Source organism: Drosophila pseudoobscura, chromosome 3, assembly GCF_009870125.1.
Source record: "Drosophila pseudoobscura strain MV-25-SWS-2005 chromosome 3, UCI_Dpse_MV25, whole genome shotgun sequence".
Lineage (NCBI taxonomy): Eukaryota > Metazoa > Arthropoda > Insecta > Diptera > Drosophilidae > Drosophila > Drosophila pseudoobscura.
The window spans coordinates 15,062,883-15,080,141 of record NC_046680.1 but is presented as its reverse complement, the minus strand read 5'-3'; the positions used below and the strand labels follow the sequence as shown (position 1 = coordinate 15,080,141).

The window sequence follows — 17,259 nt, the reverse complement described above, 5'->3', positions numbered from 1 at the left end:
CGACAAGCAGTGCCTGTTGGTGGCCAGTTCTTTGGCCAAAAGAAGTGGATGCCAATGTGGATCCTAAGAGCGAGTCCGTCCCAGAGAGAGATAGAAAGAGAGACAGAGAGAGAGTTCATAGAGAGAGTGTGCGTTGGCTGATAAGCTCCATCATTAGCTACTGTGCTCGCCCCCCGCTCCACCTTGGTCTCCCCTTGGTCTGCGTTTCTCCTACAGATATTTGAGCATCTCGGAATCCACACGATACCCGCTGATAAGAAGCCACAAAGTGGCAGAGTCTTGATCCCCTCTGAATGTCTTGGCGGAAGTTGAACTCATTAGGAATTCAGTCCACGCTCTGTCTGTGGCACCTGTGGCACTGTCGCAACTCCACTCCGGGCCGGGAATATATGTGTTTGGGACATCGACTTAATCTCAACACTTCTTTCCCCTTACGACTGTTTATTGTTTACTTTTCATTCTTTAATGTTTTTCTGCTTGTTGTTTGTCTTTTGATTTCTTAAGCCACAAAATTCGCTCTGGGCCTGGCTGTACCCAAAGGTTCGGAACTTGGCTATCAGCTGGGGACAGCTCCACTTTTTGTTGGGGCCAATGCGTAAAGTCAATGTAAACAAAGACTGTCAAGTGCGTGTAGAGTTGGAATTTGGCGGAGCAACAAGCCCCAAAACTATACAGTGTATCCCACAAGTCTCTTCCTGCCGACCGAAACGGAAAAAGTTTTTCTGACGAGAACTTTATTTTATTATGGGGCAATTTTTAATTATTTTCAATTGTGGGTGTGGAAAATCTGTAGTAAAAACGAGCGGGAATGTTGGGAGGCGCGGCACGAGCCACGGCTCTACTTTTCCAACCGATCCTCAGTCAGTACATAGATGATCGTATGATTTATGCCATTTATACAATATATTTAATAAGAAATTATACGTAAGCGTCGGCATTGTTATCCCTCTCTCTTTATAATGTGTGCACTTATCATGAGAGATGGAAAAAACATAGAGAGGAGCCCGAACGCTAGTCATATTATGCTGTTAATTCATGCACTTCATTTCCCACCTTCTAGCCACTGCAAATGGGGGCTATAATCACTCTTATCAGCCAGAAACCAACCCAAAAGTATACAACTAATTTTTTGAAAATTTCTGAAGAAGTCAAGGATTCTTTTACAATTTAAATTTAATTTTAAACAATATAAAGAGATAAATATGCTTTAGCACAACAATAAACTTAGGAAATGGATATTAAAGTCTGCAAGAAACCAGATCTCTAGACATTTTTGAGTTCCAAGAGAAAGGAACTCCAGGGATTCCAAATGATCTATAAAAATGGGTCTTGAATCAGGCAAATGAAAGCCAATTTCACATACACCTTGTACACATTTTAATACTTGTTTTTATTTTATAATTGTTTAAATAACTAACACTATAAATATGATGGTTTTGTAAGTGAATGTCTATCGTAGGAATCGATCGTCGAACAGTGTAATAAATATGGAAAGTTTAACCCGAACAACAAATGAATGCAGGGGTGAATGGGGGGCAGGGTTCGGATTGGGATAGGGGGTCCCTGGAAACTGGAATTAGATTAAAATAAATACAAGGCTCGCGATGGCGACGACCTACGTCTTACACACTAGCAACCCCGAGTCGTAGAGGAATCACATGGCCTGGCTCCCGAGATGCGGACGCTGGGGGCGCTCCATCACCATCACCATCCCCGCAACGCGACGGAGACACGCAACCGCACAACCGCTCAACCGCACACCTTCTCCGCGGACAGGTGCAGTCTTCCAATTCAGTTTGCTCCCCTGGTCCAGGGGCGGGCCGCGTCCCGCACTACGCATTGTCGTTGGCCATCACCTTGTTGATCCAGGGCACGAAGCGCTGGATGTTCGTGTAGACGCCCGGCAGGTGCTCCCGGCCGCAGCCGATTCCCCAGGAGACCAGGCCGATCAGCGTCTTGCGGCCGTCCATGGTGAGGGTGAGAGGACCACCGGAGTCGCCCTGGCAGGAGTCCCGGCCACCCTCCTTGTAGCCGGCGCAGAGAAACACCTGCAAGTGGGGCTTCAATTAGAATAGTTCCCATTGCAATGGCGGAATCAATACTCACATCGTGGATGGCCTCCCGTCGTCCCGCAGCGCGGAACCATCGCTGGCAGCGATCGTTGGAGATGACCTCCACATCCACCTCCTGCAGCACCGACGGCACCGTACTCTGTCCGTGCCGCGTCCGCCCCCACCCCGCCACGGTGGCCATTTTGCCCGTCAGCTTGGTCGACGCCGGCGGCAGGCAGACGGGTATGATGTGCTGCTTGTAGACCACGTTGTGGTCCAGGCGTATCAGAGCCACGTCGTTCTTGAAGTCCGCCGGATTGTAGTGCGGATGCACCTCCTTACGCTCGATGCCGTACTCCTCGTGGTTCAGGCGCTCCTCCTGCGCCCGCACATCCCACTCGCCCAGGCGTATCTTCATGTTCGAGTTGGTGGTGCTGTATATCGGAAGAGGAGAGGGATTCAACGTCAATTAGGTGTAGTTGTAGGGTGCAAGCTGTACTCACGTAGCCACACAGTGGGCGGCCGTGACCACCCAACGGTTTGAGATCAGGGCACCGCCGCAGCTCAGCTTTCGGGTGAGGAAACCGCTCTTGATCAAGGCCACCTGCCAGGGATGCGAGCCGAATCCTGTGGAGTGGCCGCCCACAATGCGATTGGAGCGGGTGTACACCTCTCCACAGCCTGCGAGAGAGAGAGAGAGAGAGAGGGAAAGAGACGAGTTGATTGTTGATCCAAAAGAAAGTACTTTAAAGTGAGAGAAAGATTCAAATAGAACACAACAGAATCTACAACAGTGCGTGGTGCGAGAGTGTAGAGTGGTTGATGATGTGGTGGTGCTACTTAAAGGAAAATCGTTTGCAGTTGTGCTACGTGTGTGTGTGTGTAAGAGAGAGAGAGAGAGAGACAGAGAGAGGTACGTGATGGATTGGTACCCGGCACTGGTCGATAACTGGACTCGTGATATCCTCCACCACTCTGATACTCGTCGGCCGCCTCGCCCGCATTCAAATCGAGGACATTGCCCACCGCAAAGGCCTGGGCGTTGGGCAGCAGCTCGTGGGGTGGCGGCGGCTGCTGCTGTCCTCCCGCTGGATCCAAGGGCGCTGGGCCATCGGCATCGAAGAAGCTGTCCAGATGATTGGTGATGCCACTGACGGACTGCCCCGTCTCGTGCTCCCAGTTATTCAGAGAGGACGAGGGACGTCCCGGCTTGTACGGATTGGAGCCGCTGTACAGCGTGGGACGCTTGGTGCTGTAGTAATTGTTGTTGCTGCTGCTGCCGGTGTAGGATGGCCGGCCCGCTGATGCGGAGGCCGATGAGGATGAGGTGGATGATGTGGATGAGGCCGCCGACAGGCCGTTGCCACTGCTGCTGTGGTGGTGCTGGTGATGTTGGTGGTGCTGCTGCTGCTGCTGCTGGTGCTGTGGCTTGTTCGCGTTCGGCGACAGATCGGGGTAAATGTCATGCAAGTGTATTATGTCACCTGTGTGAGAATCATGATTCAGGACGATGATGAGGCTGTCTTTTTCTCGGTTTGTGCAAGTGTCGTGTGGGTCAGACTTTCCCCCAATTGCCAGACGAGGCCAGGCCCATCATCATAAAGCCACGACACCGATTATGTCACCGACAAGTAGATGGCCAATAGGCGACTCTGACCAACGGCTGACACAAAGACAAAGTCGGACACTTAGTGACTTTGGCTTCGCACGTAATTCAAACAAATCCAAAAGTCATTTCGGCCCAGAGACAGAACGTCGTCATGACTTGATTAACACTTTCTTGGGGCTGGGGCTGGTTTTGGACTGTGCCCCACTATGCCGTAACTTTTGCGCTGTGATTTTTCCCACATTTGAAAGCAAACAAATAATAAAACTGAACTCCAAAAGCTGCTGCTGGGAGGACGGGGGGGAGGGCTTTTTGGGGGATGCCTGAGCCCAGTTGAAACAAAGAAAGAAAACACACAAAATTTCACTTTTAAATGCGAAAACGTTCACCTTCGTTTATTTCCGCAAGTGACTTTTGCCTATTTCGGGTTTGGCTTTTTACCTTTTTATTTTGTTTTTTTCTGTTTTTGGGTTTATCATTGTCGCCTGGCGTCTTGGGAAAACTTTACACTTGGCCAACGACCAACCACAAAGCCGCCCAGACGTTAAAGAAAGTCACTGAGAACCCGCTTCTTTATGGGCTTCAAGGGAGGGAAAGAAAAAAAAAACACTAAAAAATTAGGTTTAAATTGCGGTAAAAGGAAAAGGTGGAAAAAGAGATTGATGTGGGCCCCCAAAAAGGGAGGAAAACATAACAAAAATTTTCCACTAAGAATTATTTATAACCATGTTGTAATGTTGTGTTGCTGGAAAATTAACGAAAGCCTGCCTATGCAAGCCGAATTTTGAATACCCTGGGACCATCGATGAGCAGCCCTTTGGATGGACTCTCTTCAGACTGGAGAGACTGAGTGAGTTCTTAAGTGGTGTGCCTAAAAAAGGAAATAGTAGATGTATAGACTCGATTCTGATCAATTTTATTACGCAGCAATCTGCCCAAAATAATAGAGACCTCTCAAAGAGTATAAACACCAAAAAAAAACACCAAAAAGAAGAAGTTACTACTCTAGAAAATTAAACAGAGCACAACAAAATGGTAGAAGCCACGAGTTTTGTTGCATATAGTATGCGTGTGTGGCATAATATCGTATACATAAAGTAACTCTTATTCTTTTTACTGTTGTGGCTGTGGCTGTGGCTGTTGCTGCATTGGTAATTGGTTTCTCTGCGATTACGATACAAGTAACCAATGCACTTGACGATGGATGCACCAACTGATCCATAAAGCAGCGATTATTCACCAAAATTCGGTTTGAGGAATGTGAATGTGATTGTTATTGGAGGAGCTAGGATCAGAATCTATCGGTTCCAAAATGTACTCTTAATATTTGTATATGATATATATTTTCTGTATATAACTGGTTTATTGGATTTATCTTGATTTTAATGTGTGATATGTGCTTCGTTTATTTAATTATCGTTTCTTATATCAGTTAATATTTGGCACTAATCTGTTAATCGCAAAAATCGCTGCTTTTTGTATTAATTTTCTTATAAAAAGGATTTCCTTCTAGATAACATTCATTTCGTTTCATAAGCATATCCATTCCATATCTTAATATATCCCAACCCAAAGAAATGTATGTAATTTCCCGAAATCCCCATCTTAATGGAGGCTTTCCTGAGATGATCTAACTTTAACACCTTCCACTTAGAGATCACTTCTTCGGCTTTTGTGTGTGTGTGTGCCTGCCCATGGGCGCATACTTGGAGTATCTGTGTGATCTGTTTGCCTTGTTTCTGTGTGTCTGTGTGTGCGCGGAGAGCAATTTGTTGTCATTTTCGAAATGCAAGCTAATTTATAGCGCTATTATACGAATCCGAATTGCATAACTCGAAGCGCAGCAATTTGCAATCGGCCAATGGCGGCGCGGGTGGGGAAAGCAGGAGGCGGAATGTCTTCCAGAATAAACTGTTTGCCCTGCTTGGGAAGGAAGCCTGCGGGGAAGGGGAAGGGGGAGGGGGAGGGGGAGGGGTGGTTGGTGTAGCAGTACTTACTCGTATTGTTTACTGGAGCGGCATGCGGACTCTCCTCGGCATCGAGATCTTTGTCGACGCAACATGACCAGATCATGCCGCCAGAGCACAGATCCAGGGGCTTGCCGCCGCCCAAGACACATGAGATGGACAGGCCGCACTCGAACTTGTGGCCACGAAAGCGGCACGATTGCGGTATCACTACAGAGAGGTTGGGAGTTGGGGGAAAGAGAGAAGAAAATTAGTCTCTGGACAGGAGGAAGTCTCAGGCGAGGCTCTACTCGTATGTCAAGTCAAATCAAATCAAATCAAGTTGTCTTTGGCTAAGTACTTCGGGATAGCATCTCCATTACGCTGTTCTCGCCATAGTATCCGGTGCCGCTGCGGCGGGAGAGGGCGTCCAGGATGAGCATGTCGTGCTCCTGCTGGGCACTCGGATAGCCGAGGCCGGAGACGCCGGCCAGGGCACAGCCCGCGCAGACCACGCCGACCACGAGGAGCCGCAGCCAGGTGTCCTTCGAGTGTCTGGGCAAAGACATGGCAGTGGAATGGATTGGATGGAGGATCGACGCGGACTTTCACTCTCGGCCAACACTTGTACTCTGGCTCTTGCACTTTCGCTTTTTCTTGATCTGGAGCTGTCACTGGAGCGGTGGTCCTGCCACTAGGCTGCTATTACGGCGGCTAAGGATTTCACTTTTGTTTTCATTTAGCTGGCGCTTTCTTGCGGCCCACGCATGCGCAACGACGGCGCACGAAAAAAGAAAACTCTCGGTTCGCCGCAGACTTTGCTTTTCCACCGAAACCGTCTTGCTCTGGGCTTTACGCATGCGCACACACACACACACACACACACAGTCCGCTCCGCTCCACTCTGTTAATCCAGCAAACAAAAGGCGACCGCGCGTCGGGAAATTCAGCTCAGAACTAAGCCAAGCTTTTGCGGCTGTTAAAGCACGAGGCTGCTGCCAGATGCCAGCTGCCAGCTGCTGCCGAGCCGAAGTCCAACCAGAAGCCGAACAGAGCCACCAACATTTCGGCATTTCACTCGTCATTCGGGGCTCTGGCAGTGCAAGTGGGAAAGAGAGAGTGGATGAGCTGTGCAACATTTTTATTTCTTTTTGGAGCTAACAACATGTTGCTTGGCTTTTGGCTGTGGCCAAGGTTTTCGCTTACATAAAAGTCAGCCAAAATAATCTATAATCTTTGGTCTTTGGGAAACTGGCCGACTCATGCTGGGCAACACTTTCGAATGCCGCGAATGCGACGAGTGTGCAATTGAAGTTAATTGCAGTTGATTTTCCTGTCTCTGTGGTACGAGTACATACATACACACATACACATACATATGTATCTGGAAACACTTTTGCTTTTACTCATATTACATATCCGAGTCGATCCGATCCGATCTGCTCCGATCTGCTTCAGCTGCCATTGAACTTGTGCAGCATTCAGGTATCTTTTATCTGTCTTTGTACATACATACATACATATGTATATGTGTCTTTATATATGTCTTTTATATGGTGCTCTGTGCGCAATTGTTATTTATAATATTTTGCCTTGATGGCCATTCACAATTTTCCGAAAAAGCGGGGCTTTCTTGCTTTCTTTCTTTGGCTCGGCTCGGATGTGTCTCAAAGTGTGTGTTTTATGTTTTGTACATACATATGTTAATGTGTAATCATTTCCAGCTCTGTGGCGGCTAATTGGTTGTCGGGTCTGTCTTTTGGAAAGTCCAATTAAGCGCGATGAATAATGGCCAGTCGGCCCTGGGCTCGGTTTGGGCTCGGGGTGCCCCAACGCCAAGAACGTGGAATGTGGACTTTCGCTGGGACGGGACCCTTGGTCCATCGGTGAGTCAGCGTCCGAACTTGACATGGTATCGATAGCGGAGGTGGATGTGGTAAGCGGAGCAGCCGAAGATCAAGGTTACCCCGGGCCAGGCCCCATCGCGTCGCGTGTTAACCAATATGCAAATTGTGCAAGACGAAAGACTTAGGCAACGAACCCGATTTGAGTTGACGGTGACGATCGTATAGGAGGGGCTGGGGGTGAGTGGGAACTACTTACGATCCAGCTCATCGAAGAACTTGGCCTGCTTTGGCAGCTCCTTGTCGATGGCCTGCTTCAGCTCCGGCGGAATCACTTCATTGTAGACGGAGTTGTAGCTGCTTTGGGCGGCCGCCACACTCTCGAGCACCAGCAGCAGAAGGGGCAACAGGGGCAGCCAGGGGGACTGGGGCAGGGGCAGGCGCAGGCGCATTTTGCAATGTGTACTTTCGTTGTTGGTTTTGTTTTGGTTTTTGGTTGTTTTTGCTGTCACCGATTTCTGCAATTGTGTTTCACTTAATTCACGTAGCGGCGCGAGTTTTTGATTGAATAATCGCGTCTCGTTTGCATAGCCCGGGCCTGCCCTGAAGTGGATCGGAGTGGCACAGTAAATTGAATTACCCGTAAGTTTACAATTTTCACCACCTGTACGCATACATGCCGCTGCTCTCACTCTCTCAGTGAGTGTATTTTTTTTATTTTATATATGTACGTATATATTTTTACACCTTTGGTGATTTTTTGGTGCAGCCAGCAGCCAGCCGTTCGCGAACAGTTTGCCTTCGAGTCAAAACACTTAATAAACAGTTGGCTGACAAATTCAAAATCAAAATGCCATCAACACCGGGGCTGGGGCTCCGTCGAGCGGCTATTGAGTAATAGGCACCACCAAAGAGAGAAACAGAGAGGCAGAGAGACGAAGAGACGAAGAGACGGCGACATAGAGCCACAGAGAGACAGAGACAGTGAGAGACGCGTATTGAAAACGAAAGTGAAAAGAAGAAGAGCCGAGCGCCAGGCAAAAGGCAACAAGTTTTTGTCGCTCCAGTTGCACAGAGAAAAAAGCTCTAAACATCATTCGACCAAAGGTTACAAGACAAAAGTTTCGTATAGTTTAATATAATTCCTCACGCTCACCCGAAAGTGCTGATTCTATGGTTCTTTGGACAAGGAATGTTCCCTTTTCAGGCGCACAAATTTAAAGAAATTTTTACTCTGACTGATGCTTTCCTGGCCTCGATCGAAGAAAACATGTACATATGTATCTATCTATGTATTTTTCTCTCAGTGTAGTAGTTGCATGTTTCTGTCCGTGGCTGCTGCTGCTGCTCTTACTCTGGCTAATCGCTAGTCGCTGACTAGTAAGCCGCACTGTCCTCCCTGGGCCCCCACACAAAACACACAAATTCAAAGAGGAAGTCATGTTTTCGCTCGCACTAATTCGAGTGCTTAGGGAAACCAACAATTTCCGAACAAATTGCTGCAGGAAAAACCCACATGCCACACACCGCACACCCGCGTGCATCTCAAGCGTATATCTGTTTGGGGCGAAGAGATCTTGAGTTCATGGCAAGAGGCAAAGCGACAATCGATAATTACTGTCCAAAGTCACGGAATCAATGACACACATTCGCGTTTTCATTGTCAACGCCCCCCCCCCCCCCCCCCCCCCCCCCCCATCCACTGTGATTCGATGGGATGTTGCATGCCGTGCAACGTGCCACAAATCGCTGGAGGCATTGGCCCATTCGAGTGGGCCATAGTTTAATGTGTTTAATGTACAAATTATGGGCTCCAGCGGGGATGCGGAATTGTGCCATTTGTGGCACTCCACCAAATAGGCCACAGCAGTGACATAACCCCCTGGTTGGGGCTCGGGCTCGGGCTCACCCCCCCGCACGGCACAATGGCAACGCTTGTTTCAGCCAAAGCAGTGGGTGTAAGCAGTTTTCTCTTTTGGCTATGGCTTCGGCTGTCCCAATGGGTGGCGGCGGCGTTCAAGGTCGGTTGTCGTGCCACTCGGGCCCAGAAACCCATTCCCCCAAACGGAAAACGCTTGTAATTGCGCATAATAATATTTAATAAATCTAATAAATATTTGCCTCCCTTTGGGAGTTTCATGGCTTTGGATTGCGCATATCCATTTGTCCATTGCCAAATGCTACGAGACGCAAGCTAATGCGATTTGTACTTGTTGCATGCTGTTTGCTGCATTGCCCCAGACTCCCAGCGGAGTTACCTCTGTAAAAGGGGACCACAAGACGACAGTAAGATATATAAAGTGTCCTAAGCCTGGGCTATCGCTCTATCCTCATAATTTCCTCAAGATATTGCTTTAAGTTGAGCTTCAAGAATGAGCTCTGTGATGTCCGAGCATTATAACAATTAGTTCTTCTGTCTGCATTTCCACTCCAAACGCTCGACTGCCAGCTGGGCAGCTGCTGTTGCGACCAACTGCTTGTCGCACATGATTTATGAAGAAGATGATGATGATGATGAAGAAGGAGGCGGAAGACAGTGTTAGCAAAAGGTAATGGAACCAGTAGAGGCGATATCCTGCCCAACGGGATGTACAACATGGATGGCGCGCACAATCAAATAGTCCAAGCCATAAAATAATGAATTGGGCACACTGCATCATTAGACATCATTAGTTACATGTAGTTAGTTGCCCTGTAATGTATAATACAAATGCGCCACGGTGGCGCCACTGTGCCACAGTTGAGAGGTTTTTGTTCTCTAGATGATATATGTATAGTGGATCAACTTAGTTCAGTAATCAGTTTGAGAAAAGCTGTAAATCGTTTCAATATGAATCTGAAGACACTGAAGACTTATGCTAGTGTAGAGTGTATATAAACTAATTTTTCCTGTCGAGTACGAGCTTTCCGCGGCTTAAAAATGAACCAAAAAAACCTAATATATCGATATGAAAATATCGTAACAGATAAATCTATTTTTCATCAGTTTTATAAACCGCAAACAGAAACATTTACATGACTTCAAAACAATAAGTTTGTATGTGCATTTTAGGAAATTTAAAAGATTTTCATTCTTTGAAAAAATGGCCTCTTCGATTCCCTCTAAATATGTTTCACTGGCTTTAGAAAGGTATGGACCGTGTGGCAAATCAGTCCAGCAACATTCCAAGGCTCCTATAAACCTCACCTCACCGTGTTTGATCAACAATCGCAGTACGCTTAGTATTGGGGTGGGTTTTATCTGGCAACATTGTTTCCAGCAACATGAATAGTAAAAATGGGCACATTGCAGCCAGAAAAATGAAAAAATGGTCTCACAAATTTTTCTGCCGCGATCAATGAAACAACAAAACTGTGCCGAATTTTCTTCTGAATTCCGAAAATTCCGCCAAAATTAAATAAATGTATTATCCATTGTTTATAATTTCGGGTTCTTAATTTTTTCGGACTTTCGGTACAACAAGTAAACTAAAAAGTGCTTCCACTGTGAACATGTTTAAACAAAGAATTAAATAAAGAGTGGCTTGTGTGTTGAACTGTGCTCGAAACAGCTTGGATAAAAAGTTACTCAATTGATTGTTTATGTAGTGTTTATAATATTATTTACAAGTAATTTAAACCAACCCCCGCGATAGCGTCCCATGTCGCTGAATTTGTGTGTGTGTGTGTGTGTGTGTGTGTGTTTGTTTGTGTTTTTGTTTCCGCTCTCCGGCTTTTACTCTTCCAAAGAGTGCTGTGCTGCGTTTGCTTTTACCGTTACGGCTAGATATTTACGGGGAAAAAACACATGCAACATGTTGCAGGGCCCGCTAACAGCAAAATCAAAAGAAACTACAAAAACAATATTCGCTCTCTTCCTCTCTGTCTTGCAATGTTTTCTGCGTGTTTTGTTTTGGTTTTCACACACTCACACACAAACACTCTCTAACATGCATTGCTTGGCATAAGGTGTATAAATGAAAGGTGAGGCATTCATCGAGTAGCCTATTGCCTCTTTTGCTCTCATTGTGGCACATAAATTGTGGCCTTAAATTAATAAAAAATAAGCGATTATCGTAGAGGGAGGCGCTTCCCTCCCTTGGAATGCCTCACGTTATAAAAATACACCTTGGCGGAAGAGTGGGATAGAGAAAGAGTAAAGAGAGAACTGACTTGATCTCTCTCTCTCTCTCTCTCGTGCTCGTTGTTTTTGCTTACCATGCTTACATTTGCTGCAGTTGCAAATATCAAATAAAAACAAAAACAAAAGTGAACAACCAATATCTGTGGAAATACTACGAGTAATTGACTACTAAATGGAATACTATAATAAATAAACAAAATCAAATTGGATTATCGCCCAGCTGCTGGGGTAAGTTCGCACCTCTTATCTTACCCCCCCTCCCCCTCCAAATAGGGTACATCTCTCCCATAGGGTATCAAATGGTGCCCGTCTGTATTTGCTGTGGGTGGTGGCGAAACCCGTTTCGTGGTTTATTTTCGATCAGACCTTGAGCCATTCGCGCTGCTAGAACTTCGTTTGATTGATGTTTTTTTTTTTTATGTTTCGTGTACTTTGTACATATGTGTGTTGCTTAAAGCTCGAGCAAAAGCTTCCCAACCGAAGCTTGGACTTAAAAATAGATCAAGACCAGTTTTTGTGTGAGTTTGTCTATGGTTGTTGCTTTTTTTCTTTGTATTGAGAAACCGTAGAATTGCCAAATAAATGTGGCTAAGACTGCATTCTTGTTGTTGCAATGACTACAAAAAAATGATGGATGTACAATGTACCACTGCTGCTTCTGCTGCTGCTGCGGGGAGAGCATTCCTGATCTCTCTCTCTCTCTCTCTCTCTCTATCTTCTGTTTCTCAGAAGTTGTCGGTTCGGTTTTTACTCTCTCTCTCTTTGCGTTTGTTTGGCTTTGCTGCTCTGTTGCTGCGCTGTTGACTTTGCCTTGTGTTTGGGTTTGCGTTTCCGTCCCTGTACCTTCCCTTCGCTTTCCCTGATCGCTCGTTGCAGAACAATTCTTGATCCCCAGATCCTTTGCGGTTCTGTAGGTAGCAGCGCGAAACAGTATGTGTGAGAAAGAGAGAGAGAGAGAGAGTCGAGTGGTGGAAAGTGCCAGAGAGAGGGAGTGTTGAATGCCTCAGGAACCTGAAGGTCTCTCGAATCTTCTTTAAAACCAATTCGATTTGAGATAATATCGATTTAAATTTCTATAACCCGCTACTTTTAAAGCTACAGGAAATCAACATTAAAATCAATAAAGCCATTTCCCTCTATAGACGGGAGATTCTTCAGTTTTCTTTGGAAAATTTTGAGCAGCAGATCGTTTCCAGTTACCAAAAAGCTTCCCTCAACGCTCATTTGTTTGCTTGCACACATTCCAGACATTTCGAACTGTTTTCTTTACGCTTTCCCATCAAAACTCATACTCGTGTTATTGCCACCAAATGTCACTTCTGTCTCTGTCTCTGTCTCTCTCTCTCTCTCTCTGTCTCTCTCTCTGTTTGTCTCCACTCCTCTTCTCCTTCTGCTTCTCCATCGTGTCTTCTGGTGTCTTGAGTGGTCTAACGTCTAACGTGTACAAAATGTACAATAGTATCTTCGAGTGTGTAATGTATGCCCCAGCTACTTGCCACCGGAAGTTGTGGCATGTGTGTGTATGTGTGATGGATACCCTCTACAAGGGTACTGTTAGGGTATTACAGATGTACATAGATCTTAAACCTAAATCATGCATATAAAATATTAGCAGTAGAACCCTGCTTTATGCGGAATAAGTATCATCTCTCTCTCTCTCTCTCTCCCTGTTGCTCTCCATTCACGAGTATATCTCCCTCTCTCTCTGTCGTGAGCAAGTGGCGCGTGTGAATGACCCAATTAAGCCGAGATAACCCGAGCCTAAACCAAGGCTTACTCACACACACACACACACACACCACCACACACCGTCTTTGCCGCATTGTAGGTGGCAACGGCTTCCAACCTACGGGCCAGACAACGAAAAAAAAAGAGTTCATATCGAATATACTATCGAATGTGGAGTTTTTGAACTGTAAACAGGTTTGGGTCTCTGCCCCTGCCCCTGCCCCTGTCGCTGTCCGTGCCGCCGCTGCTGCTGCAGTAGTCTTCTTTTTGTCAGGCCAAACTTTTTTTCAGCATTTTTGTATTAAATATTTCGCACCATGTTCTGCATTATTTCGATTCGAGAGATCCCTTCTGGAGAGCAGGCCCTGGGGCTCCATCGGATCTGGCGCTGGCTCTGTCTCTGTCTCTGTCTTGGGCTCTGTCTCTGTCTTGGGCTCTGTCTCTGGCATATTTTGTCGTTGACTCAGTTGGGGTCAATGCTGCTCTTTGCTCACTCACTCACTCACTCACTCACTCACTTACTGGCTAACTGGCTGGCTGGGCAAACAGGTTTCCAACCAGAAAGGCGAACTCCCCGATGCCCCGAATACCCTTTGAGACTTACACGTGAATTACACTTTAGATTATAAAGATGTGCCGCTTGAGACTTTCCCACAATCATCCTTAACAAATCGAAATTTTCTTCTTATAAATTTCAAAAACTCTCAATCGGTATAAAAATATATGCCATACCCCGTTGGGGCAGGGTATGGGGAAGCTTTTGGTGTTTCAGGTCGGTATTCGGATATTCGGGTTTTTTGTCTGTGCAGCGTTCGATGGTGACGAAGACATCGGCAACGCCACAGTCACAGCCTCACCCACAGTCCCACAGTCACTCCTCGTAAAGGCCAACCCTCTCCACGGAGACACGCGAAACATCCCTTCTGGAACAGAGACACACACCACACACAAACCGCCCCTAACACACGCCCTCTGCACAGGCCTCATCGCCACACCGCCTGCCCCATGGCCCATGCCATGCCCTCTGTGGAGTGTCGTGACTCCTTTGAATCGGGATGTGGCCTATCCCGAATATTTGTGCCCCATTCCAGGTGTTGAGCCGGCGCAAGGTAGCAGGCGTTCAGCTGTGGCCGCCAGGCTGCATCCGATTCGAGTGCACTTTTCGTGTTGCAAGTGTTGCATGCTCTCACCAAACACACTCACACACAGACGCTGCTGCAACAGCGATTTCTGCACCGGTTTTCCAAGCCGTCGGTCCGGGAGTCCAGTCTGCTTGCGCTTTCTTCCTTATCGCCTGTTTCGGTGCTGCCACATCTTGCTGCTGCCGCATTACTGTTGCTGTTTTGGTGGTGTTGAGGTTGCAGGCAGGGGGGGTTCCTTGCAGACATCCAACAGAGTGATTCCATTTGCAAATGAAAGCGAGGGCCGGACAGATCTAACAGCAGTCTGTTGGCCCCATCAAAACGTGGATCGAGTGTGAGTTTTGCTTTAATCAGCAAGAAATCGTGTATACAATACATACAGTGCTCTCTCTCTGCCTATGCATAAGGGTATTCGAATGGCACTTGGCCACATATCCGATGGACATACACCTCGTGCACATATGTACAAGCCTCATGGTGGCTATGTACAAGAAAATACGGAATATAAACAAATAATTAACTGACATATCCGTATGCTTATCGCGCAACAAACCGCAGCAGCAGTCACCGAGACACACACACACACACACAGCAGATACAGATACAGATACAGATACATAAGCAGCCACAGGGTACAGCGCGAGAGAGAGACTCTGAAATTTGTATCTGACAAAATGCCATAATGAACGTGCTGAGTGGCGTCGCTGTTGCTGTTGCTGTTGCTGTTGCTGCTGCTGTTGTCACGGAACCAGATATGCCCAGAGACCCGACCCCGAGATACTCTCGTACTTTTTTGGTCGTTTTTGTTGTTGTACTTGCAACAACAACACAGAGCTACAACCGAATGTACGAGTATCTACAACATTAAACGTGCGTCTCGTAGTACAATTTTATTTGATTCTTTCGTGTTTGCTGGCTCCTCTTATATATAAATCAGTTTTTGGGCGCACATAAAGAGCACAGCGAATATTTGTATGTGTCGCACGGGGGCTACGTATAGCCAAAGATCTTGCCTCGGGGGTCTCAGCGATGTGTGTATCTTGGAGATTTGTAAAGCGATTTATGAGCCATCGCATCGCGGCTGATGCTCTTGCTGGCCGGCACGCGTACGCATCTGTGAGCTACGAAGTATCTGTATCTGTCTCTCGACACTTTGCATGGCCCGTCGGATGGGCAATCGTCCACAACATATTGGGGCGGGGGGATTAATGGCCAACGGCTGGAGTTAATTGTCCCACGAATCGAAACGTTCTTCTCTCATTAATATTACGTATTATTTGCTGCTTTGGCTGTGGCTGTCAAACTGGATTGCATTTTTAATCAAAGCCAAAGCCAAAGCGGGAACATGCCCCAAATGAAAGCCAGGTTGCCCGTTTGCTTGCTCCACCTATTCGATAGTGTCTGGTTTTTGCCTTTCGATTGGTGAGACGCGTGGGAATATATTTTTTTAGTACACATCTTGGGCATACACTGTCCGCAAAAGAGTCGTGCGAGATTGAGAATTTTTATGAATAAAATGTTCCTCATTTTGTGCTACATCTTCTAGAATATTTAAGGCAACCTTCCTCAATTTACTGAGTACCGAAAAATATATATAAATAAACGGTACGCACAAGCATATGCCTGAGAAGGGAAAAAAAAAAGAAAAACAACATACATGTCGTGTACATCGCTGCTGGAGTCGAGTTTCGACAATGAGGGTTGTTTGTAAGCTCTGCAATTATCAGAAATACTAACCAAGGGATATGTTGCCATCCCTTCGCTTCAATCTTACAAGAGTTCAGAGGCGCAATAAAATACTCTTCCCTGGCATTTTCCTATGAAAAGTAAGAGCATCCACAAGTCTGTCTGGCATTCTGTATATCGTGTTTTGCTTCCTATCAAATCAGATGAGCTGTGATTATCTGAGTTTTATATAAAGTTTATTTAAATTCCCCTTTAAGCATATTCTCGACTGTTGCCGCTCGACAACCAACTGAAACTGAACCTCACCGCAGATGAACTGAACGAATGTATCGCACGGATGTGCTGTTCATACATACATGTGTTTGTGTGTGTATTGCGCATATATAAATAAACATTTTTATAGATTTCGAATTGACTTTGGCAAATAAACTGGTTTCAAACATCTGGAAACAATTGCAGAACCATAAAATGCTGAGATACTTTCGATTTTAATGGGGGTGTGGGGTGGAGATTGGATGGGAAGGTGGTACGAAGCGTTGGCTGCATTCTACACTGCTGTTCGATCTGAACCAAGATTTCCTATATATGTATATATTCATTCATTCATTCTACCTCTACCTTCACTCCATCATCGTTTGTTTGGGTTGCTGCTCTTTTAGTGCGGCCTCCCTGTACGCCGGAGTCTTAGACTTTCACTTTTTGTTCGTGCTTTTGTTTCATAGATTCAAAGTTGTTGTCTTCTCATTGTTTGTTTGTTGCTGTTCCCCTCCCCTCCCCTCCCCTACCGTAACGTCCCTTCACCCAGCTTCTCTCTGATATTAAAATTACGTAAAGATGAATGGCCGCCCCATTGTATGGCGCCTCGTGGAATTTAAAGCGCGCGCGGGGGTGTAAGAGGTCGTTGAACGAGGGGTTGGCGGGGGCGCAAACTGTTGCAATAGCCCCCCCTCCCCCAAAAAACAAAAACTGGTAGTCATCTTGATGAATATGCAATGCGAGCAGTTGAATAAATGAATGGGATCCGTATTTGGGCTCGCAACTGTTGCGCGATTAGAGACCCAAAATGGATGGGGGGTTTCGAAGAGAGCTGCTAGAAGATCATTGTATGGAAACTGTTTCAGTTCCAGTTCCAC

The 17,259-nt window shown here is 46.4% G+C and overlaps 2 protein-coding genes across 6 annotated transcripts in view; one reads left to right on the top strand and one right to left on the bottom strand.

The window, feature by feature from the left end:
• Positions 1 to 1,371: 1,371 nt before the first annotated feature.
• LOC4804771 (serine proteinase stubble) lies at positions 1,372 to 8,306 on the bottom strand. 4 transcript variants are annotated; one of them, XM_001361244.4, is made up of 6 exons: positions 7,707 to 8,306; positions 5,655 to 5,834; positions 2,984 to 3,535; positions 2,555 to 2,732; positions 2,107 to 2,485; positions 1,372 to 2,048 (listed from the first exon to the last, which is right to left on the bottom strand). In XM_001361244.4, the coding sequence occupies exons 1-6, from the start codon at positions 8,119 to 8,121 to the stop codon at positions 1,833 to 1,835; spliced, it is 1,920 nt and encodes a 639-aa protein (XP_001361281.3). In that variant the 5' UTR covers positions 8,122 to 8,306; the 3' UTR covers positions 1,372 to 1,832. The 4 variants fall into 4 exon arrangements, with proteins under 4 accessions (XP_001361281.3, XP_004444297.2, XP_004444298.2 ...); XM_004444240.3 differs by lacking the exon at positions 7,707 to 8,306 and adding an exon at positions 5,965 to 6,595; XM_004444241.3 differs by lacking the exon at positions 2,984 to 3,535 and having other exon boundaries at positions 7,707 to 8,305.
• A 2,399-nt stretch (positions 8,307 to 10,705) lies between these two features.
• mam (neurogenic protein mastermind) overlaps positions 10,706 to 17,259 on the top strand; it is a 64,264-nt gene continuing 57,710 nt past the window's right edge. Inside the window, exons 1-2 of one of the 2 annotated variants that reach the window (XM_033378111.1) lie at positions 10,706 to 10,851; positions 11,665 to 11,798. The gene's annotated coding sequence lies outside the window, so the exon portion shown is untranslated. Of the gene's footprint in view, positions 11,057 to 11,664; positions 11,799 to 17,259 lie in introns of both variants that reach the window. The other variant, XM_033378110.1, reaches the window with a different exon arrangement.

Coding starts and splice junctions, on each gene's coding strand:
- LOC4804771 (XM_001361244.4), bottom strand. CDS start 8,121: ATGCGTACAGGTGGTGAAAATTGTAAACTTACGGGTAATTCAATTTAC. Junction 2,733..2,983: donor CAGTTATCGACCAGTGCCGG/GTACCAATCCAT, acceptor TCTCTCTCGCAG/GCTGTGGAGAGGTGTACACC. Junction 2,486..2,554: donor GCCGCCCACTGTGTGGCTAC/GTGAGTACAGCT, acceptor TCCGATATACAG/CACCACCAACTCGAACATGA.